The following is a 24,860-nucleotide window of genomic DNA, read 5'->3' as shown; positions in this document are numbered from 1 at the left end:
AGCCAGAACAATCAGGCAAGAGAAGGAAATTAAAAGGATATGAACAAGAGAAGAAGAGTTCAAATTTTCTCTTTGCTGATGACATGATCCTATATTTAGAAGATCCCCAAAACTCCACCAGAAGATTTCTAGAACTCATAAATGAATTCAGCAAAGTCGCAGGATATAAGATCAACAACCATAAATCAATCATTTTCTTATACTCCAGTAATGAATCTGCTGAAAAAGAAATTAGAAAAACTATCCCACTCACAATAGCCTCAAAAACTAAAACACTTGAGAATCAATCTAACAAAGGAGTTGAAGGATCTGTACAATGAAAACTACAGAAGAAGAAGGAAATTGAAGAACTTAGAAGACGGAAATATCTCCCATGTTCTCGATAGGCAGAATTAATATTATCAAAATGGCCATACTATCAAAAGCACTATACAGACTCAGTTCCATTCCCCTCAAAATTTCAATGACACTCATAACAGGGAAAAGCAGTTATGAAATTCATTTGGAAAAATAAGAGACCCATAATAGCTAAAGCAATCCTCAGCCAGAAAAGTGAAGCAGGAAGCATCACCATACCATACAGAGATATAGTAACAAAAACAACATGGTACTGGCACCAAAACCAATGAAGACCAATGGAACAGAATGGAAGACACAGAAACAAACTCACACACAGTTATCTCATACTATACAAAGGTGCCAAAAACTTATGTTGGAGAAAAGATAGCCTTTTTTAACAAATGGGTGCTGTGAAAACTAGAAATCCATATGCAGCAGAATGAAATTTAAACCTTCTCTCTCACCCTGCACAAAACTCAACTCAAAGCGGATCAAAAGAATTAGACCTAGGAATTAGACCAGATACCCTGCAACTGCTAGGAGAAAATGTAGGCCCAATACTCCAACATATCAGCACAGGAACCAAATTTCTCAACAAGACTCCTAAAGTGCAAGAAGCAAAATTAAAAAACAACAACAACAATAAGTGGAATGGCATCAAATTAAAAAGCTTCTGCACAGCAAAGGGAACAATCAAGAGCATGAAGAGAGAACCAACCGAATGGGAGAAAATCTTTGCCACCTGCTCCTCAGATAGGGTATTAATATCCAGGATACACAAAAAACTCAAAAAATTTTAACACCAAAAACAAATAACCCAATAAATAAATGGGCAAAGGAAATAAACAGACATTTCTCAAAAAGAAAAATTCAAATGATCAACAAATGTATGAAAAAAAATAGTCCAAATCTCTAGCAAGTAGGGAAATTTAAATTAATATTACACGGAGATTTCATCTAACTCCAGTCAGAATGGCAATTATTAAGAATACAAGCAATAATAAGTGTGAGGAGAGAGGTACAATCATACATTATTGGTGGGATAATAATGGGACTGCAAGTTAGTACAACCACTCTGGAAAGCAGTATGCAGATTCCTCAAAAAACTAGGAATGGAACCACAGTATGCCCCAGATATGCTGCTCCTTGACACATATCCAAAAGATTTAAAATCAGCATTCTACAGTGATGAAGCCACATCAATGTTTATAGCAGCACAATTCACAATAGCCAAGCTATAGAGCCAACACAGGTGCCCTTCAACAGATGAATGGATAAAAAAATTTAGTATATAGACCATGGAGTATTTTCATCCATAAAGAAGAAAGGACTTTATGGAATCTTCAAGTAAAAAGAGGGAGCTGGAGACTATCATGCTAAGTGAACTAAGCCAGTGCCCAAAAGCCAAAGTTCAGATGTTTTCTCTGACATGCAGAAGCCAATCCAAAATGGGGAGAGGTGGGGAGGCGTAAAAAAAAAATCAGTGGATTAGACAAAGGGGAATGAAGGGAGGAGGGATGGAACAAAGACAGTGGAATGAGTGTGAACTAACTTTCCTAAGTATATATATGGTACACCACAGTGAATCAATCTCACCATCATGTACATCCACAAGACACTAATTTAAAAATTTCTATAAATAAATAACAGAAAAATCAGTAGAGGTTAGGGAACATGGGGAGGGAGGAAAGGAGGGAAGGGGGAAACTGGGGACTGAATTAGAGTAAATTATATTCCATGCTTTTATAATTATGTCAACATGAATCCTATCACTATGTATAACTTAAAATAATCAATAAAAAATTTTTTTAAATCTTAAATAAAAATATTTACAATGAAAATATAGTGGATGTGCCAACTACCCTGATGTGATCATTACATAATATATATCTGAATTAAAACATCATATTGGACTCCATGAATATGTATAATTATTATGTATTCATTAATAAATAAAGAATTATTAATAAATAAAATGTATTCATTAAAAAATAAAGACAAAAAAATGAGTTAAAAATGGAACCAAAACAAAAATTAATCACACAATAGGCAAATAAGTTTGATGCAGTGGCGCATGCCTGTAATCCCAGTGACTCTGGAGGCTGAGACAGGAGGATCACAAGTTGGAGGCCAGCCTCAATAATGTAGCAAGACCCTGTTGAAACCAGAGTTTGAGACACAACTCAATTCTCTGCTTCAGTTGAGAGGTGGGACCAGTGTAAGTTGCAGGCCAACTGCAGCCTAGAAAGCCCGTTTTAGTGTTTGCAGCTAATCACAGCAGGGGATGCCTACTGGCAGCAGATCTTGGGGTTACAGCCAACAAAGCTGGATTCTTCTCCACTACTATCAAGTGGTGTGTTGCAGGTCTACATGGTGGATTATCCTCTCTAGTGTTGCAACAGAACCCAGCAGCTCATCCCCCACGCTTTCCCAGATTCTTGTCTCACAAATCCGAAGAATAAAATTTACAGAACAACAGAAAGCAAGAGTGAAAGGAGTAGGATTTATTCAAGTGTGAAGATGAGAAACAACTCTCACAGGGACAAGAGGAGACCCCCATTAGGGGGTGTCTCCTGAATGTGCTAGTCAAGGGGTTTGTACAGCACTTAGTACTTGGGTCAATGCTAATGGTCTAAACTTATGCTAATTAGGGTTTGGAAAAGTACCAATATGTTTGGTCAAGATTTATGCTAACCAGAATTTGGAAAAATACCGACTCTATCGGTGAGCCCTGCAATCCCATTCAAGTCTGCCCCACTTCCATTTTCCCACCAGGAGATTGAGTTGTTGGATGGTGAATGCTGGGGGGTTCCAGCTGTGGTGTTGTGTGTAGTGGGCATCTTCACAGGGCTGGGGTGACAGGTGTGTTCATCCTGGCTCCCCTTAGCCCTGGCCACACCACAGGCCCAAGCACATGGACTCCATGTGTTTGCAGCCCTTGCTTGCTGCCCACTCTCCAACCTGCCCAGGTAGCCACTTCATGGCTTGGGGACAAGAACTTGGCTTCACTTATCAAACATAAAAATAAAAAATACTAGAAATGTAGTCTAGTGATAAAGCATCCTTAAGTTCAATTCCCAGTACCAAAATAAATAAATAAGTACATAGACAAATAGTCACACACATAGAAACCAAGGAACCCAGATATAAGTGGAATTGTTTTATCCAAAAAAAGGAAAGAATGATCCTTCTCTTGATAATAACTATGTTTTCATCAAAATTTATTTTTAAAAGCCAAGTGTTAAAAAGAAATAGGATTTCTTATAGAAACTGAAATGTCAGAGTTCTATATGTGGGGGTGGGAGAATGGAAACAGAGCCAGCATTACAAACAGAAATAATGAGTGTTTCCAGTCTCCAGCCAAATTCATCCATCCAAAGCTTTGGTAGGTAGGAAATACCTGGTCACCATGGAATTGGGGTCATCTTTAGGGCTTTGCTAATTATGTTTGCAATAATTATTTTTCATTTGTATTTTTTGCATTACATTTTAATTGTTCCCTTGAGAGCTATTCCTATATCTATAGTTATAGAGAGAATAACTAGGCATGTGACCAACTAGCTGGTCCACATTTCCCAGAGTCCTTTGCATACATGACTAGGTAGCAGCCAATGGAATGAGAGGAAGCAATATATCCAACGTTCAGACACCACCCTCAAAAGAAAGAGCATTCTCTCTTTTTATGTCCTTTCCCTATTGTGCAGAATACAGAGGTGGTGTTGAGTGTGTCAAAATAGAAGGCTCTTGTCCCTGGAGTTGCCACATCAGTCCTAAATTGCTTATGTTTAAAGAGTTATGAGAAAGAGAATTGATTTCTGTCTTATTTAAGTCTTTGTCATTTTGGCCTCCATCACAGAAGCTGAATGACATCTAATTAATATCTTTACAAAACCATTGTAAACTCATTATTACATTTTAATTGCACCATCATTCTTAGGAGGTATGTTATACAAGAATGCTTCTCTTCATTTCATAAACGGGAAAACTGATCAAGACCCCCAAACAAAAATATTAACTTTTTCTGCCAAAGCGATTGTGGATTAAGGTAAGACTCAGACTAGATTCAAAGTTCATTTGCTAACATAAATATGGGATCCTGAGTCAGTCCTAGTTGGGCCCAACATCTGTCTGTGGGTCATCTAATTCAATTAGAAAGAAATTAAAGCTGATGAAACTGAATAAAGTGTAAACAGGAAATTATCTTGTTCCTCCAAATACAGCAATGGACCAGAGACCATCTGGTCTAAGGTACAGAATTTCAGTGGGGAGGAGAGAAAAAAAAAAGCCATTTTCTAGAAGTTCAGTCCATAATGATATGGCAAAGCCAGGATTAGAAGCTACATCCAGCATTTTTTTTTACAATGCCACCCCAACATTCTTCTTATTATTATTTTTACCACCAACCATTTGTTGAGTTTATAGTATATGTCACTCCCCACTTTAGGTGTTTGACAGAGCAGGTATGACATAGAGACCTTTATGTTGTTCAACAAATCCAAGGGTCAGGACCTTCTAACAAGGCCCTGTAGACTGTACAGAAGAGGTAAAAGGATACTGTGGTAGGACTATACTTATGCACAAAACCTGCTCTAAATAAATTGTGATGTGTTGAATTTATTGGCTTCAACCCTTCGTGCCGCTTTGAGCTTGGCCCTGTGACTTACCTGGAAAGAGCCACATGGTTCCACCTGCCCGCTAGCGTGCCATGAGAACAGCTTTCTTTCCCCACATAGCTGCTATTCCATCAGCTGAGCTACAGAATAAACCTCTGTGGAACACAGTCACCCCCACCCAAGCCCAGCAGAACATGCAGATCTGTGAGAATCAATAATTATTGCTTTAAATCACCAAGTTTGGGATAGTTTGTTATACAGCATTTTTGGCAATAGCTAACGGATACACTGATGTAATATGAACCTGCATTTGGAATTCCTCTGGTTGTTTGGTTTGCACCTTGAATTCCTTTATAGAGCCCAAAATTCAGGTTGTATATCTGACCTAAATAAGTAGGGAAAGTTTTCAGGAGCTGGCAGGAGGAAACACTGCTGAGGGGTGAAGGTAGAATCACTGCAGACACAGAGAAACTGGGAAGAACTCGTGCTGAACTGAGGATGCCAATGCTGTACCCATTACTGGATATTTCTCTTGGATTATACAACACCTCAGCACAGGCACAGGTCATAATGTCCACTGTTCCACTTGCCCATGCAGAAGCAGGCAGGCTGCCCACTCAACCACTTTCCCTAGTCCCTCTAACCACTCCAGTTTTCTCGGTCTTTGGACTCCTCAAAGTTATTTTATCCAGGAGATGCTTGTAAATACCTAGAGTCCTCAGGGGAAAAAAGGGACAATATCTGCTTAACCTTAGCTCTACCCCTTCCCAACTATACCTCCCAGATTATATAGGCCAATCTAGGTGTAGCTGCACTACACCTAGATTCTTGCCTGGCTCTCTATGGCGTGGTGATCTGGAAACATAAGAATGTGTCTACCTCTTAAGCCAATAACATTCAGCCTTGCCTAGGATTCCAGAGATCTTGCTACTTTCCTATTGTTTCCATATTATGGTTTGGATTTTTTATTAGTTCATTACAATTATACATAATAATGGGTTTCATTGTGACATATTCATATATACATCTAACATAATTTGCTCTATTTCATTACCCATTTTCCCTCTCCTCTGCCCTCCCCCAATCATAAGTGTCCCCCCAAAATCATGTTGTGGCTCTTCAGGGAGGTGATAGAACTGTTAAAGGGTGGAGTTGAGTGGGAGGAAATTAGGTCTTTGTGAGTGTGCCCTTGAAAGGGATGGTGGGACCCTGCCACTTTCTCTGTCTTTGCTTCCAGGGTTCCATGAGGTGAGAGGTTTTCTCCACCATGTGCTCCATGCCATGACCTGATGTACTACTGCCTTGCCCTAGGCCCAAAGGCAACAGGGTCAAGCAACCATGGACTGAAACTGTAAGCCAAAATAAACATGTCCTCCTTTCAAGTTGTTTACCTCAACCATTTTGTCACAGCAATGGAAAGCTGACTAACACATTCCTCTTTGGCATTGTCCCATAAAGAGAAGGGAAATGTACGCACCCTTAGGCTAAGTTCCACGTTCTCTCCTCCATAGACCAGCATCCCACCATCCAGAGCCCCAATCTCTCCCAAGAACAGTCTGTTGGCAGCCAGGATGCCCATGATGGAAGGACTCCTGTAGAGCACACAGCAAGAGAGTCACTCATCCCTCTACAAGAAATAGGTCAGGATGGAGGTAAGAGGTGGGAAGCCCAATGATGGTTTTGTCTTCAGAACTCTACCTAAGCCTCCCCTTATCCTGAAGCCTGCCTGAAATCCTCAGACTAGACTAAGTGCATGGAAGTTTCCCCCAGCCACTGTGCTATCAGAACTCTCAAATTATATTAAAATTACAGCTTTTTCATCTTGATATCCCTGCCTCATAGTTGATAATGCTTGAAGTAGACCAAGTGTTTTCTAAAACATTAAATAATTGGCTTGATTCTTATGTGAAAGCCCTAAATAGCCAAAAATGTCTATGCATTCTCACCTGGAGTCAGCTCATCATGCTTTTCTCCCTCTCTCTTTTTTCCCTTATCCTTCAACCCAGACCCTCCACTCCTCCATTTCACTTCCATTACTAGCACCAAAAAAAAAAAAAAAAAAAAAACCACCATTACTAATGCCTTCCCATGTTCTCATCAAGTCCCCTGAGCCTACTCAGACTTACTTCACTGGAGCAGTGACATCATTCAGATCAATCCAGGCTTGTGGCAGTGCATCATACCGGCACCATAGTTCCCAGTTAAACCCATGCACTGCCAGTCCATACTTTTCCAGTTGTAAAGTATCAAAACAAATTTTGTCAAACACAGGAGACACAATCACGGTGCGGTCTTCCTGAATCCTAGCCAAGATGGGCTCTGCCCTAGAAGAAGAATTTATAATCAGCCCAGCATGGATGTGACGGCAAGCAGCAAGAGTGAGCTAACAAACCTGCTCACACATTGCCCTGACACTGTCTTCTCATTTAGACTGAGCTGGCTGACAGTAGGACTCTCTTGAGTCCAGAGAATTTCTGCAGATTTCAAGGTATCCAGGGCTACTAACTGCTGATCCATGTCAAGAGAAGATTTGAAATTGCTACCTCAATATCACCCCCAGGTCATTGTGAACCAGGACTATCAGTATTTTGCCAGAATTTACATGATCTCATAGGTCTCACTGTGTCCAAAATGCTATTTCCTGTGTGACTGTGATTCTCCATATAATCTTTTTTTTTTTTTTTTTTTTTTGGTGGGGGGAGGTAACCAGGGATCGAACTCAAGAATGCATAACCACTGAGCACATCCCTAGACCTTTTTATTTTTTATTTTGAGACGGGGTCTTGCTAAGTTGCTTAGGATCTTGCTAAGTTACGGCTAGCTTTAAACTCATGATCCTCCTGCCTCCAGAGGCATGAGCCACTGCACGGGGCTCTATGTAATCTTTATATCATATACTTTCAGGGCTGGGAAAAGCTATTTGATTTCCATCATAGCTTTCCATACTTCCTGTCCATTTTTTTTTTCTTTAACAGAGCATCACATTTTTTAGCCAACCAGAATTCCTGAGTCTTTGGAGCATCCCTTTGTTTTTATTTTTTTTGTTTTTTTTTCAAGTTCTTTTTTTTAATTGCTTTTATTTTTTAATTATATGACAGCAGAATGCATCACAACTCTTATTACACATATAGAGCATAATTTTTCATATCTCTGTTTTTATATAAAGTATGTTACACCAATTCGTGTCTTCATACATGTACTTTGGATAATGATGTCCACCACATTCCACCATCATTACTAACCCCCTGCCCCCTCCCTTCCCCTCCCACCCCTCTGCCCTATTAGTGTTCATCTATTCCTCCCATGGAGCATCCCTTTGTTTAAAGACTGGTATTGACTTTCCTATTTTTACAATATCCTATCTTGTATTCTGAACATGTGTGATATCTCTAATCTGTCCTTTCTCAGAGAAAAAAAAAAAAAACCTCCTGGAACCTTACCACCCAACGTTCACTTCAATATGAGCATCCAAGATGGCAACCACATCAGCAGTGGCAGCTGCCCAGCCCGTGTTGCGTGCTTGAGCAAGACCTCTTCTCTCACTATGCCGTATCATTTTCAACAATCCAGGATACTTCTGGTTGTAAAGCTTAATCTTCTCATTCAAGGACACCTTTAGTTCTCCTGCCAACCAAACACACACCCACAGAAACACTGAGTGCAATAATCAATGTGGTACAGAAATTTGATACTATTTTATAATAGTGGTTGGATTACCATTGTAGGATAAGCAATTCTTCAACCTTGACCTATACAATAGGTAATGTTTTCCTGCACATAATTCTTTTCTTTCTTCCACCCTGAGGTTTAATCTTATTATTCTTAATTTCCTTTACTTCACAATTAAATTGACAAGCCTACTTAGTAGGCACCAGCCACTGTTAGAAGTCCATTTTATACATTGAGAAATTCTTATGAGGATGGTAGGACAGACCTGGCCTTATGAAATTGGAGATGGTGATGGACAATTTTGCAGAGACAGCCTGGAACATCTTCTTCACAGCTAAACTCACAGGACTTTCTGAAAAACCCATAAACAACTGAGACTGATTTGTTTTGCATATTCCTGGTTGGCCTGCTGAAGGACTAACTGGGACAGAATGTGTAGACTAATCTTTTGCCAACTTCTTGCTAAAGAGTTTACTCCCCAAATTATGCAAACAAGATTCACTATTCCCAGACTGTTTATAAGTTTTTTCTTCCCTCCCCCTCCTTCCTTTTTATAAAGCCTGTCTGTGCCTTTATTCTTTGACTCAGTCTAACAGCTGCTTTCTTTACATGTATGAAAACAACTTGCATGCAAATCACTAAGCCATGTGGAAAACACCTAACCAAATGTCTCTGAGGTATTGACTGATGTTAACTCACTTAATTCTCAAAGAATTCTATAAGATAGGCACTAGATTACAGATTAAGGAAATGAGAAAAAGAAAGGGTCACACTTCCAGTAAGTGGCATGCCTTGGCTATGAACCCATGCTTTCCTTAACCACCACGTCACACCATCTCAAGGACTGGGGGTACCTGGTGGAGTTTATCAAATCCTCTCCCCAGCTCCTCTCCCCCACAGCACAGGAATGAGATTATTGCTGGTTCTTTTCTCAAAAGACGAGTATACTTATGAGGCCAGGCATGGGCAGGACATGGAATCAATATATACCTGAATATGACACTAAAATTTGTCCCATTTTAGAACTCTCCCAGTTACACTCAAAAGTAATTGATTGAATTATTGAAGGTGTAAAAAGAGAGCCAATGAGTCTAAGTCCACACCTGGAGGTATCCTTCCACAGGTGTGTCTTGCCTTATCAATTAAGATAGGACTTCTTGGAATCTCTTACAGCTTCTTCTGTGGGTGTCAAACTCTAGTTGGATCACTGTCTGATTCCATGCCACTTCCTATTTGGGGACGGTTTCTTCAACTTGGAAATAGCAAGTAATCTATCAAGACCTTTCCAACTCCAAAACTCTAATGAGCCACAGATTCTGAGTCACCCTCTCAGAAGAGCAAATTTGAAATGAGTAGCTAAGTATCACCCCCCAGGCCATTGTGAACCAAGATGATCAGATTCTTCCAGAATTTACGTGATCTTTTGGGTATTCCAGTTTCCAAAATGGTATCTTTTTCCTGCGTGATTCTCCACATTCTCTATATAATAATCTTTATATAGTGCATATAGTCCAGCATGGGAATTGAAGATTTATTCCAGGGTGCTTTTGGCTTCTGTGTCTTTGCTCATACCATTCTTTTCTCTGACTACCTATCCCCTCCTCATCCTAGCCCCTGAGTCATTCTTACTTTCTCTGCATTTTCAAAACCTAACAAGTTTTCAAATCCCAGTGTAAGCCCCACTCCTCAAGGAAGCCTCCCTCATCTCCCTCTCTGGGCTTCCTCATACTGACTGATAGTTCACTTAATTTGACAGCATTCTTTATACATTGAGGTACCCTTCCACAGATGTGCCTTTCCTGGCCAATTAAGATGGGAACATCTTGAAATTTCTGACAGCTTCTTCCATACATAGTGCTTAGCACATGGTAGAAACACAATAGCTGTTGATTGGAGAATTTGTCTAAAATTTGGAGAAAATTTAGGATTGTGCCTACATTGATGTAATTTCCAAAAACTCTTAGATTAGCTCTGATGAAGCTTAAAGCATTTGATTGATGCAAATAAAGTTCCACATCTAGAGAAAGGAAGGAAGGAAGGAAGGAAGGAAGGAAGGAAGGAAGGAAGGAAGGAAGGAAGAAACTTCTAATACAGTGAGCCTGTTCTGAGCACTTTACATATATTATTTAGTCCCCCACATGGTCCTAGAAGGTAGACACCATTTGTTTCCCTAATGTTACAGATGTGGAAACTGAGGTGTGAAGTACTTTAGTGACTTGTTTCCAAATTCACATGGATAATAAATTTCCCTGTAGCATGCACAGTAGAGACTTCCTATTATTTTCCTCAGCAGATTTCTAGGATATGCTCACTGAATGTCAGTATAGCTGGTATTTCCATGGTTAATGAGAAGTTAACTCCTGCTTCATTGACCAGTCAAGGAATGACTAATAGCTCCTCTTTCTGTGCCATTTCAAACAAATTATCCTTATGAAAAACAAAAATGGTTCCAAACCCAAGTCTAGAAGGATGGATTATCATGGTAATGCATCTTAGAACATTGGGACCTTTGTTTGACTTGTCTTTAAATGTGTCTGCCCTATGTTGATAATAGTGTATAATCCATTTTATTGTTTCATAGGAAAAAGTCTTGAATGAAGTCTTAGCCACTCCCCATGGAGCATGGAATTATGTAACCATTATAGGGTTCTTTCCCCACCAAAAAAAAAAAAAAATTTTAGTGATCTAGCTTAATGCTTGCATTTGCCCCATGATGAAGCAGAGTCCCAGAGGTAAAAGGTCTTAGCTGAAATCATCTCAGGCTGCAAAAGATTTCAGCTGTCTTCAGCTATCATGGGCAAATAACTGATGATCCTACTTCTCGTTAGAAAGTCAGGTGAACAACTTGGTGTCAGGCTTCACATCTGGAAATGAATGAAACCAGTCATGCTGTTTTCTTTGGTTTTCAGTGGAATTTTGCTCTAGAAAATATACCTTTTTATATCTTATTTAGTTACATTGAAATGACAAGAGGGGAAGGCATATAACAGAAGAAAATAAATATTTTTCAGTGTCTGGAAACCCAAAAGAGAAAGTTTTAAGTTGTCATTTTGTATGTGTCTCCCCTCAGGGAAATCTTGAAGCAACAATAACCCACCTGTACTTAAAGATGCCCAGGAAAGAGCCAAATCCTTCCTATAAAGGGCCCCTACTACATAGCCTACACAGTTAAATCCATCCTTATCACTAGCCCAATCTCTGGCTTTACAACTTAATTCTAGTTTGTTTTATTTGGTGCCCAAAATTAATAAAACTAGAGCTAACTGGACATAATCAATGTATTGTATCAGTGAAGATAGTGGTTAGAACAAGGGCTCTGAACTCAAGTTTATGGCCAAAACTTAATTCTATCACCAGCTATTCGATGTTCAGCAAGCTCTTTGATTAGTCTGTGTCATAATTTTTTACATCCATGTAAATGGTAAAAATACAAAAGTGGAACCTTCTTCATATTGTTATTATCATGATTAAAACTGTTAACACACATAAAGTGTTTGGAACAAATAATGTTAGCTGCTCTGATTATCTCATTTAATTCTCACTCTAATTCATGATGTTATTATTATCAACATCCATGTTTCCATGTAAGGAAACCAGGGCGTGGAGAAGTTCAGATACCTGAGGACATAGTGCTCAGAAGGAAGGAGCAGGGACTATGAATTTAGAAGCAAGGATTCAGCAAGATTCACTATCCGCCACTTCCCCACACGTCCTCCTTGACTGAGCTAGACCTCAGGAGATTCATCCTGTGAGCAAGAATCGTTGTCACTGCGGAGAGTTTCAGCACTCAACGCTCTTTTACTCCAGACTTCATCACCAGTAGAGATTGGGTTGATATCTTTAAGGTAGCTCTGAATCCCTTCCTGGTGTCTGAGGTCTTTTTGAGACCCCCACCCTCCTCACATCATCAAGTCCCCCTCATGGTGCACAGAAAGGGCACAGATGGCTTTGGAGTCACACAGTCCCAGGAAGGACCCCAGTTCCACACTGACTTTCCATGCAATTTGGGCATACTACGTGATCTTTCTGTGTCTTAGTGGTATCATCTATGCAACTGAGAAAATGATCTTCTCTTGGCTTTATGAAAATTAAACATGGTAGCCCAAATAGCTCCTCAATAAATTTTCCTTTTCTTTTCCCTACATGAGAAGCCCAAGGTATCCCAAACCTTAAGCTACAACCCCTTTCCAGCCAAGCACAGATGACAAATGGTAATTCTTATGATTATTCCTTGCTCAAGTTGCTCACCATTTGAGCTGAAATCATCCACCAAGATGATCTCTTTCAGCAATCGAGGTGGGGTCCGGCTGATGACACTGGTGATGGCCCGTTGTATAATGGACAGAGATTCATCCATGAATATGAGGATGACACCAAGGGATGGGAGTAGGGAAGGGTATGACTTCTGAACACACCTATAAGAAACCATTTTGATAACCATGTTATTGATACTCAATTTTCCCTTTTACTACATATGATTTTTATATCAACCCATCAAACCCCCAACTCATTAGAGAGGGAAACAACTGTTTATCACATTAGCAAGGAGATTTTATATTTATTTATCCAAAATTATTCTCTGTGTGTGTGTGTGTGTGTGTGTGTGTGTGTTACTGGGGATTGAACCTCTAGCCCTGAGCTGTGTTCCAGCCCTGTTCATTTTTGTTTTGTTTTGTTTTTGTGGTGCTAGGGATTGAACCCATGGCCTTGTGCATGTGAGGCAACACTCTACCAGCTGAGCTATATCCCCAGCCCTCGTTCATTTTTTATTTTGAGATGGCCCAATACTTTTTAAATCAGTCTTCAGTCGACATTTCTACTCGAATACTCAATATGTCCCCAAAGGAATTCCCATTCCTCTCCCATGCCCAAGTAAGCTTCCATGTCAGCAGCCTTCTTTCTGTCATTGTCACTATCCTTTCCCCATGTTTTCAGACCTCTAATCACCTTTAACACAACCCTCTACTTCTTCACTATAGATAGGAGGCAAACTTTCCAGAGAACTGTGCTTAATCCCTTAAGTTATACACCACATTTATGCCTACCATATGCTAGACACTAGTTTACCCTTATTTTTATGGCTTTATTGAAGTGTGATTGATACACTGAAAACATCACACATTTAATGCATACAAATTTGATGGGTTTGGAAAGATGCATGTACCTATGATACCATCAAATCCCCTTCAAGTTGCATGGAAAGGGCACAAGATGGCTTTGGAGTCACACAGTCCCAGGACTGACCCCAGCTCCATGCTGACTAAACATTTCCACCACAAAAATTTCCTTGTATTCCTGTGCTTTGTGTGCATATCTAAGAACACAATATAAAATCTATCCTCTTGACAAATATTTAAGTATATAAAGCTGTATTATAAACTATAGGCACCATGTTGTACAGCAGGTGTCTAGCATTTACTCATCTTGTATAAATGTAATTTTGTACCCATTGAGCAAGTCCTTGTTTTTAAACACAACTGTTGAGATATAATTTACAAACAATAAAATTCACACATTTAAAAGTGAATCATCCAATGCTTTTTGTAATAGTCACAAAGTTGAATAACTGTCAGCACTACCTGATTTTAAAATATTTTCATCACATAAAAAGAAACCCTGTAACATTAACAATCACTCTCCATTTCTCCCCAACCCATTCCACCTCTGTCCCCTCAGCCATAGGCATCCATGAATCTCACTTCTATTTCTACAAAATTACCTATTCTGTACCTTTCATGTAAGTAGAATTGCCTAACATATGGTCTTTTGTGTCTAGCTTATTTTCACAGCTTACAGTGTTGTAATAGGTATCGGTACTTCATTCCTGTTATTGTCAAATAATATTCCATTGTATAAATATGTCACATACTGTTTATCCATTTACCAATAAATGGACATTTCGGATATTTCCACTTTGGGGCTATTATGAATAATGATGCTCTATGAACATTCTTGAACACGTGTTTGTATTTGTACATGTTTTCATTTCTGATACAAAGGCATGACAGTGTGCCTGATTACAATGTTTCTTTTGGTGACAGACCACATATACCACAGTGTTTCCATAAGATTAAATTGCCAGAATCAACAAATGGGACTTACTTAACTGAAAAGTTTTTTCTCAGCAAGAGAAACAATAAGAGAGGTAAATAGGGAGCCTACATCATGGGAACAAATTTTTACTCCTCACACTTCAGATAGAGGCCTAATATCCAGAGTATACAAAGAACTCAAAAAATTAGACAATAAGATAACAAATAACCCAGTCAACAAATGGGCCAAGGACCTGAACAGACACTTCTCAGAGGAGGACATACAATCAATCAACAAGTACATGAAAAAATGCTCACCATCTCTAGCAGTCAGAGAAATGCAAATCAAAACCACCCTAAGACACCATCTCACTCCAGTAAGATTGGCAGCCATTATGAAGTCAAACAACAACAAGTGCTGGCGAGGATGTGGCCAAAAGGGTACTCTTGTACATTGCTGGTGGGACTGCAAACTGGTGCGTCCAATTTGGAAAGCAGTATGGAGATTTCTGGGAAAGCTGAGAATGGAACCACCATTTAACCCAGCTATTGCCCTTCTCGGACTATTCCCTGAAGACCTTAAAAGAGTGTACTACAGGGATACTGCCACATCGATGTTCATAGCAGCACAATTCACAATTGCTAGACTGTGGAACCAACCCAGATGCCCTTCAATAAATGAATAGATAAAAAAAATGTGGCACTTATACACCATGGAGCATTACGCAGCACTAAAAAATGACAAAATCATGGAATTTGCAGGGAAATGGATGGCACTAGAGCAGATTATGCTTAGTGAAACTAGCCAATCCCTAAAAAACAAATACCAAATGTCTTCTTTGATATAATAAGAGCAACTAAGAACAGAGCAGGGAGGAAGAGCAAGAAGAAAAGATTAACATTAAACAGAGACATGAGGTGGGAGGCAAAGAGAGAGAAAAGGGAAATTGCATGGTAATGGAGGGAGACCCTCATTGTTATACAAAATTACATATAAGAGGTTGTGAGGGGAATGGGAAAAAAAACAAGGAGAGAAATGAATTACAGTAGATGGGGTAGAGAGAGAAGATGGGAGGGGAGGGGAGGGGGGATGGTAGAGGATAGGAAAGGTAGCAGAATACAACAGTTACTAATAGGACATTATGTAAAAATGTGGATGTGTAACCGATGTGATTCTGCAATCTGTATTTGGGGTAAAATTGGGAGTTCATAACCAACTTGAATCTAATGCATGAAATATGATATGTCAAGAGCTTTGGAATGTTTTGAACAACCAATAAAAAAAAAGAAAGAAAAAAAAAGATTAAATTGCCAAGTGACATCATAGCTGTTTTTGTTTCTGCAAGTATACTGTATGATGTTCACACAGTGATGGGGTCAATTGACCAGGCATTTCTCAGAACTTACCCACCATTCAGTGATGCATATTGTAGTCAAAGTCCCAAAAGAAAAGTGAGAAAGTTGAGGAGCGGTTAAGTATGGAGATTTTAAAAACATATTTTGAAGAAATAATGACCAAAGCATCATTACGCAGCACATGACCTTATTTTATTTTTAATCCTGGCATCCTTGGAGATGCCCCTGGGTCACAGTAGCTTATGGTTCAAACAGTGTGCAGAGGTTGGGCTTATGTCCCTAATGCTATTGAAGTTTCAGCTGTTTGTCAATGGATCTGTATGCAGGTTGATAAATGGTTAAAAGTCTTTCCTTTTTCTTACTCTGGTTCCTGGGTGGGTTTGGCCCAGTGCTTGCACAAAACCTTGTAGATCACCCAGGGATGGGTGTGATCCCAGGACAGCTATGATTGGCTGTCTCTTTCCATGGTGTTGTCTGTTAAATTTCTGCATGTTCTCCCATCTTACTACTCATATTGTGGGGCTATGAGTGTCCTCCTAAATGTTCTCCACCAAGAATTTCATTGGTTCAGACAACACCATTAGGCATGGACTTCTTCATGCTGTGTTCTGAATAAGGTCAATCCCTTAAACTGGGCTAGGAGGTTTTCACCCTCCCTTTCCTTCTACACAGGGGCAGCAGTGCACAAGAGCTGGGGTGGGAACAGGATCTCACTTCTGGAATGACACCCTGCTCTGCAGGAAGACACTGAGGAGGGGGAGTTTGGGAGTTTGGGAGTGGAGGCAGCAGCCCCTGGATTTCTTAGCCTTTCCATTCTAGTGTGGAACATCCACTGTGCAAACAAGTTGGGGAAGAAGAAAACAGAACCCAGCATTCTTGGCCAGACTCAGCAACAGTTGAAATTCTACCTTAGGAGTAGGAAGTAGGGCAAGGTGGAGGGGAGGAGTCACAGTTGACTCCACTAGGAACAGAATTTTTGCATCCCAAGAATGGGGAAGATGTGAAATATGGTTGGCCTGCCCTTCCCAGCGTGAAACCACTGCCCTGAGCTGGGAGCTGCAGGGGAAAGGAGCCCTCTATCTCTTGACCGTACCCACTCAGAGCAGAGAAATTTAGGTAGAGTTTCTCAAAGCTAGAACTGGGGGTGGTGTGGAGGGAGCAAGTGGGGGGCGAGGGGGTCATTCATATGCCACAGATTCCCACTGATCTTAATGATACATTCCTATGAGAATGTTTCTGCATTTGCTCTGTGCCCTCAAGAAAAATTCTGAAAACACTGAGTGATTCTTTTTTATACTTTTCTCCAGTCGGATGGTTGTTTTACTAGGGAGGAAAGATGCTGCACTCAACATTCTGCCATTCTGGAAGGAAGCCTCAATCCTTACTTTTATTTAAAGTAGTTGCCAATATTCTTGTTTTAAATCCAGATTTCTGGCATCTCTGACAAGCAGACATTTGTCTCACTGAAACCTCCTTCCCAGAGGATAACACCTCCTCTGATCAGAGTCAAGAGTTGTTAGAAATGCTCACAGCACATTCTCCCTGGTCACCTCAGGCCCCACCCAAACCTCTCTTTGCATCATGGATGTCTGTCGGTATTTAGTTGCAGCCCCTGAGATTTCAGTGCATTTTAAGCCCACGCCACAGGCAGCTGGATGAATGCACAGAGTATTAAAAGCACACATATTATTTGAAGAGCTGTGCTGCTCAGTAGTCATGGCCAGAGGTGGGACTGCACACACCAGCAGGGAACAGGCCACAAAGGCTAACAAGATTGGACTGTATCCTAGAGGTACTCATGGAATTTAAACAAAGAATGGGTATGATCGAATTAATGTTGTTAATAAGTTCTTTCAGCCACCATGAACACAGCAGTTTGGATCTTAAATGTCTCACAAAGGCCCATGTGTTAAAGGCTTGATCTCTGTGTCACTATTGGGAGGTGGTAGAACCTGTAAAAGGTGGGAAATGATAGAAGTTCTTCAGAGCATTAGGGGACAAGATTCAAAGCAGAGGGACCACAGTGCCTTCCTCTTCCTTCCTTTCACTTCCCAGCCAGGAAGTGAGCAGCTCTGCTCCATCTGTGCTCCCACCATGATGTGCTGCCTCCCCACAGGCGCCAAAGCAACAGAATCCACCAACCATGGATGGATCTCCAAAGCTGTGAGTCAAAATAAACTTTTTACCTTTGTAAATTGATTTCTCTGGTATCTGTTCCTACTGACAGAAAGCTGACTATGGCAGAAAGCAATTAGCCACAGGGGGTTTCCATAATACAAGTGGAGGATCTTTCTCCTAAGATCCTCCCTGAAGAAAGAAAGGAGTGAAAATAGTTTCTTTCTCAAACTCTAAGGTGCACACACACACCACCTTGGGATCTTGCTAAAATTCTGGTTCAGCAGGTCTGGGTGGAGCCTGATATCCAGAGTTTTCATCAGGCTCCCAGGTTATAACAATGCTGTAAGATTGGAATTCCTCCAAGTCAGCTCTGTCATTTTCTATAGGCATGATCTCTTGTACCTCCCTTTCCTTATCTGTAAAATGGTAGTAGCAGTAATAATAATAATGCTCATATCACAATATTATGAGATTCAAATGTGGTCATGTGCATAAATTGCTTGTAAAGAAGTTCAATAAATGTTAGTTGTTATTCTTGCTACTTTGGTAGTTCTTGTTATTTTTGTAATTATCCCTTGGACAACAGCATCCTTTACTAAGCCAGGAGAAATAAGAGGAGAAATAGAAATTGACACATTTAGAAATTGGCCACATTGAGTGTGGGGGTGCCTCTGAGTCACATCATGGATTTTCTAGCAGGTCATTGTATATATTGTTCCAGGATCTCAGCAGAACAGTTTGAATTAGAGATGTGTAGATTTAGGAGGCATCACCACGAAGGTGTTGGTTGAATTCCCCATTGGGTAAAATCACCTGAGTTATAAACAGGAAGGAGCCTCATGTTAAAGCCTGAAGCTCATCAATATTTAAAGCACAGGTAAAAGAACCTGACAGAGAACTTTAAATTCTTTAAAGCGCAGTGGCAGTTCTTAATGTCAGGAACAGAATGGTTATATAATAAATATGTATGTAACTGAGAGTAAGAATAGGTAATTATGTTAAATTGAAGGCTGATTAAAACTCAATTCCACTTCTCTTCCCTCTAATTCACATAATTGCATCATCAAACTTTTAGATTTTCTTTTTCTCCACAATGCCTCCCATGCTTCTTTTTGAATTTTTTCATGGAAATATTCTAAATGCTTTCACAACACTTTTCTTATCCACACCCCCACCTTCTCTTCCCCACTTTATATCAAGAAAGGCAGAAAATAAGGTTCCTACCATTCCAAAAACCATGGTTTCCCCCTCTGTGCTTCCCTAGCAGCTGATCTGGAATGTACCGCAGTATTCTTCCAATGGAATTTTGTGTTCCAATGTTCTATGTCTGTGCTGCACTTTGTGACAACCAGCCTCATGTGGCTGTTTAATATGATTAATGTAAACAATAAACTAAAAATTGAATTTATGTTCATCAGCTTAAATTTTAATAACCAGACTACATTAGATGATGCTGCAACAAATATTTTTTAAATAATTGTTGATTGAAGGACATCTAGAGGAACCAATCTTTAGCAACTCCTCCCAATATAGTCATGGTTGTGATAACACACACAGACAAGCACCTGTCTATGTGTGTTATCACAGAAATAATAAGGTAAGTTCTAAGTGTTAGTGGTAGAAAGATAAATTTAAAGCATATCAGAATTTCACCCAAAACTACTGTGGTATAGAACAGAAAAACTGATTTGTGCACAAGCAAACAGGTTTTCACCCTTATACAGGGATTTCCTCAGGCAAATTACACCAGCCCCACAGCCAGCTCTGTAGGCAATGCAGCCTATACAGTCACACACAGAAACCACACTTAGAGGGTCTCCTCACTTGATTTAATGCTTTACCATCATCATTTGAAATTTTTATTTTAATTATTTATTTACTTTGGTACTGGGGATTGAGCCCAGGGATGCTTTATTACTGAGCTACATCCCCAGTCTTTTTACTTTTACTATTCTAAGTTGCTTAGGACCTCGCTAAATTGCTGAGGCTGGCCTTAAACTTATTCTCCTGCCTCAGTCTCCTGAGTAATTTCTATGACAGGCATGTACCACTGCATCCAGAAGAATTCTTAATTATTTTTTAAACAAAAGGATTTTGCAATTGTATTGTACTCTGGGCCCTGTGAATTATGTAGCTGGTCCTGTCCACAGCATTTTGGTAGACTCTGTCCAACAGTTTGTTGGTGTTAATATCTACCCAAACTCAATAAAGTCACAGACCAATTCCACACAACAGTCTCTCAAGCAGCTTTTATCATCTCTGGAAGGTAAAGAGGACATGACCACATAAGAACTGTGACATCTTTCTAGTATCAGACAGCTATTTAGAAAACTGCCAAAACCTAGCAACTACAGTCACTTTGTCATGTCTTTTGGCAGGAAGTTAGACTAAAGGGAACATTTATACTAAATTTAAGATGTAATGATAACTCTCATTTATTACTAAGTTACGACTTTCTCAAAGAAAGTCATTGATGCTGGGCACACACCTGTAATCCCAGCAGCTTGGGAGGCTGAGGTAGGAAGATCACAGTTTGAAGTCAGCCTCAGCAAATGAGCAAGGCCATAAGCAACTTAATAAGACCCTGTCTTAAAGTAAAAAACTAAAAAGTGCTGAGGATGTAGCTCAATCTGGTAAAGTACCTCCAGTTCAATTCTCAGTACCTTTCTACCAGAAAAAGGAAATCAGTGGAGTGGCCTTGCCTATAGTTCTCAAACCATACAGGTTTCTACGATGCTTTAATTCTGAAATTCTTAGGCATCTGAGTTACATATTTTTTAATGAATAGCAGGAAAGAAGATTATTCAATTGGTTTATAAGTATCCAGTATAATTCAAATGATATTCAGGTACAGAATATTTCATTCATAAATATTTTTCAGCCACAGTAATACTTTCTGACAAGCAGTTTCATGAGTTAATTCCTATGGAATTAAACCTGAATTCTCCAAAATTAAATTTGGATAAGACAGCTTCAATCACCAATAGCTCCCAACATATCATTCTCATACCTAAAGCCCAAAATTATGCAATGGACTCAAGAGAAAATTTGTCAGGTTCTACTTGATTCCCATCTCACAAGGAGCAAATAGTAAAATATGTGCTACCTTCTCCTCCTTCCTTGCTCATGTCAGACATTGCTAATAGATCATAGCACTCATGCACTTGACCCTATGGACTCAAAAGTCTTCTCAACATAATAATACTTCAGGTAATCACTATCAGTCATTAAGAGTTATCATGAACAAAGAAAACTTTTTTTTTATCATCCTTTCACAAGCTAATAAGACAGAAAGGTTTCTCTAAATATGTTAACTGCAGAACATCCCAGGTAAGGTAATCTACCCCAGACAAAGTTCATCTTGAAATAAGGAAGCCTTAGTGGAGAAGTAGCTTCCCCACTCGCCCTCTAAGGCTCACCTTTGCCTTCTCATTCAGAGAAACAGGATTCTAGGAAATCTCTTCCTGGTGATATGGTGGAAAATACCAATTCATCATCTGTCAGGCCATGGGTTGGGCCTCTGCCATGCAAAACATGGGTTAAAGATCAGCTCTCTGTTTGGTGGTTTTTTTTTTTTTAGAACCTCTATCTCCCTGTTGAGGTGATCTTTTGCTTCTTGGATTTGTTTATGTAGCTCCTTGTTGAAGTGATCTTTCACTGCTTGTATTTGCTCTCTTATATCTTCCTTGAGTGCACAGAACATTTTAATCGTGTATATCCTGAACTCTTTCTCGTCATTTTTTCTGCAGTGGTGTCTTGATTTGTTTGTGGCACTTTCTTCCCTTGTCTTTTCATGTTGCTCATGTGTCTTCCTTTCCAGCTCTGTGGGTCTGGTGTGTTATTACTCTATAGGTTTGTAGGGCTCTTGTAGGGTGCCAAGATCCCTCCTTTATGGGGAAGGACAATATTAACTGATCCCAATATCCACAATATATCACCTATGAACAATTTGTTGTTATTAAGACATTTACAATTTAGTCTCAATGTACAGAAATGTTGGATTCAACTATTTTCTAAAATATAATCAGTAGTTTCGTAAAAAGGTTTACAGTTTCTGACGGTGGACAATGAAATGGGGGTGGGGAGTAGGACAATATGCTGAAGGGGGAAAGATGTAAGGGTATAGAGTTAGTATATCTTGGGAAATGTGAAAGAGAAATCTAATGAAGAGGGTTAGTAGCAAGAAAATAGACAGGAGGTAATTTTGGGTAGACAAGTATGTAGGAGGACAGTAGAGAACATAAAACAAACACACATATGTATTTAGAAAAATACAGGATGTAAAAATAGTAAAATTTGGAGGGGGAAAGAAAAATGAAAGAAGGAAAAAAGGGGCATATACAACACCTCTAAATTATTATTATTCAGATGACTCAGTCCTCAAAATCCTATTTTATACAAAGTTCTTGGTTTCACATATGTGGGTATGTGAGGGCTGGAGGATAGAGGGGTAGAAGAGAAAGAGGAAAAAATATATAACTCGAAAGAAGAAACCAGGGTTGTTGCTAGTTTTAGAGATCCGTTTTTTGTTGTTGTTGTTGTTGGTTGGTTGTTTGGTTTCTGTTTCTCATCCAATAGGTAAGAAGAGAAACAGAAAAGCTGTTTTAAGCTGGTATCTCTGCCCTCAGGATGGTGTAGGTAACCAGGGTGAGAGGACTGATACCGGTGTAGGGTGTCTGGAAGCAGAGAGTGCCACCTGTCAGTCTCTACACCTCACGGGTCTCTTTTTGGGACCACTCGTCTGACTTGAGCACCCAGTATTGTCTCCCTCTCTTGCCTGGAGATTTCCCAGCTCCTGATCTCTCTGTTAGGCTCCAAACTTTAGTTCCATCCCCTGTCAATTAGCAGTTATCACCTGTGGGACCTCTCATAGCCAGGCTCATGCCAGGTGAGCAGCGCCCTGGTCGCATTGCACACCTGCCCAACTGGGAGCTGTTTTTGTGTTGAGTGGTCACTGTACTGAGGTCGCCGCTGGGGTGGGGGTGGGGGAAGAGTTGGATACCTGGTACCTGGCCAGATGGAGATCAGAGCTGAGAGCTGCCCCCACCAAATATGGTGAGAAAGGTTACCCAAGATGGAGTTGGTCTGCTTCCAGAACCGGGGTGTCTGGTAGGGTGGGGGAGCCAGGTGATGGCCTTGTGCTGTGGGTAGGTAGTCCCCGAGTGACCTGCATGGGAGCCGGGCGCAGTCTGGAGTTCTGCAGAGGTGCTGGATCGGTGATTCTGCTAAGCTACTTGAGAGCCGTGGGTGAGCTACAACTGCGGGCTTTGGGTTTCGGGTGCTGGGGGCCCGGAGTCCTGCTCCAATGCTAAGGCTCTGAGCCCTGGGCAGGGGGCCACAGCACTGATGATTTCTGAGGAAATAATTAGCTATATAGGGGTCCTCTTACACTCTCTGAGATGCATTATTCCAACTAGGTGAGACCTGGATCATGGAGCAACACAGGGTGCTGCCTGCCTCTGGCCTCCCATCTTGGAATCCTTAAGATCAGCTCTCAAATGAGAACTATTTGGATAGATGATTGACAATATAAAGAGAAAGAAATTTTTAAATTGCTCACAATTCATTGTTCATTTACTATCTCCCCAGTACGGTGCTACAAGACTCTATCACTTAGAAGCCACGACTTATGACTTCATAACCCCTAAAGAAATACTAATAATACTTATAAACTTCCAAGACACATTCAGGAAGCTCAATGAACTCCAAGTAGGGTACATGAAGAGATACCCACCAAGATATATCATAATCCTAATGCTGGAAACCAAAGATGAACAGAAAAACTTGAAAGAAGCAAAAGAAAAATGACATCACATACAAGAGAACCCCAATAAGGATAGTTGGCATCTTATAAAAATCAATGGAGGCCAGAAGGCAGAGGGATGACATTTTTAAGATACCAAATAAAAGTGTTAAACAAGCATATTTTATCTTATATATTTCAAATATGGAGGCAAAATAAAGATGCTGGAAAATTAACAAATGCTGAGATAGTTTGTTGCCACCCTGCAAGAAATACTAAGTTCTTTAAGCTGAAAGCAAGTCATCCAGGATAGTAATTCAAATGCGCGCGCTCGCACACGCACACACACACACACACACACACACAGCAAAAGAAATATCGGCAAAAGTAATTATGGAATTATTAAAGAAATAGTATAAATTTCTTTTAATTGTAATTTAAAAGAAATTGTATAAAACAATGTGGGGAGATATATATATGTATATATATATATATATATATATATACACATATATATACATATATATATCTCCATACATACATAAATTTTATATATACTTATTTATACACATATACTCCTATTGTTGGGTCCATAACACAGAGAAATACAATGTATTTGACAATAAGAGCACAAGGAAGGTGGGTGGAAGTAGAGCTATGTCAAAGTAAGAAAATGACACCAGATAATAAATTGATCCAAAGGAACCAATATGCAGAATCAGACACAATAAAAAGAAAGTAAATACAACAAAGTCTGCAATTCATACTTTCTTTCATTTTTTTCATCTTTTTAATTAGAAAAATATATATATCATTATAACAGTATGGGGGCATTTGTACCATGCTTATATGTAATATGTGTTAGAAAAACAGCAAAAAAAAAAAAAAAAGAAGAGTAATAGAGCAACATAGAAATGGCCTCTCTATATCTCAGTAAAATTAAGTATAAATCTAAGACAATTCTGATCAGTTAAGATGTATGTGATAAGC

At 39.7% G+C, this 24,860-nt stretch overlaps 1 protein-coding gene across 1 annotated transcript in view; it reads right to left on the bottom strand.

Annotated features, from left to right (window-relative positions):
* The window catches only part of Galnt8 (polypeptide N-acetylgalactosaminyltransferase 8), a 54,530-nt gene that overhangs the window by 17,837 nt on the left and 11,833 nt on the right, over positions 1-24,860 (bottom strand). Inside the window, exons 3-6 of the mRNA XM_027951064.2 lie at positions 12,870-13,036; positions 8,393-8,576; positions 7,079-7,276; positions 6,430-6,544 (exon numbers count right to left, since the gene is read on the bottom strand). Coding sequence (XP_027806865.1) covers positions 6,430-6,544; positions 7,079-7,276; positions 8,393-8,576; positions 12,870-13,036 — 664 coding nt within the window. The remainder of the gene's footprint in view (positions 1-6,429; positions 6,545-7,078; positions 7,277-8,392; positions 8,577-12,869; positions 13,037-24,860) is intronic.

The sequence above is a fragment of the Marmota flaviventris genome, chromosome 3 (assembly GCF_047511675.1).
Source record: "Marmota flaviventris isolate mMarFla1 chromosome 3, mMarFla1.hap1, whole genome shotgun sequence".
NCBI classification, from domain to species: domain Eukaryota; kingdom Metazoa; phylum Chordata; class Mammalia; order Rodentia; family Sciuridae; genus Marmota; species Marmota flaviventris.
The sequence above is the reverse complement of the archived record's forward strand: the minus strand, read 5'-3'. Positions and strand labels throughout refer to the sequence as shown.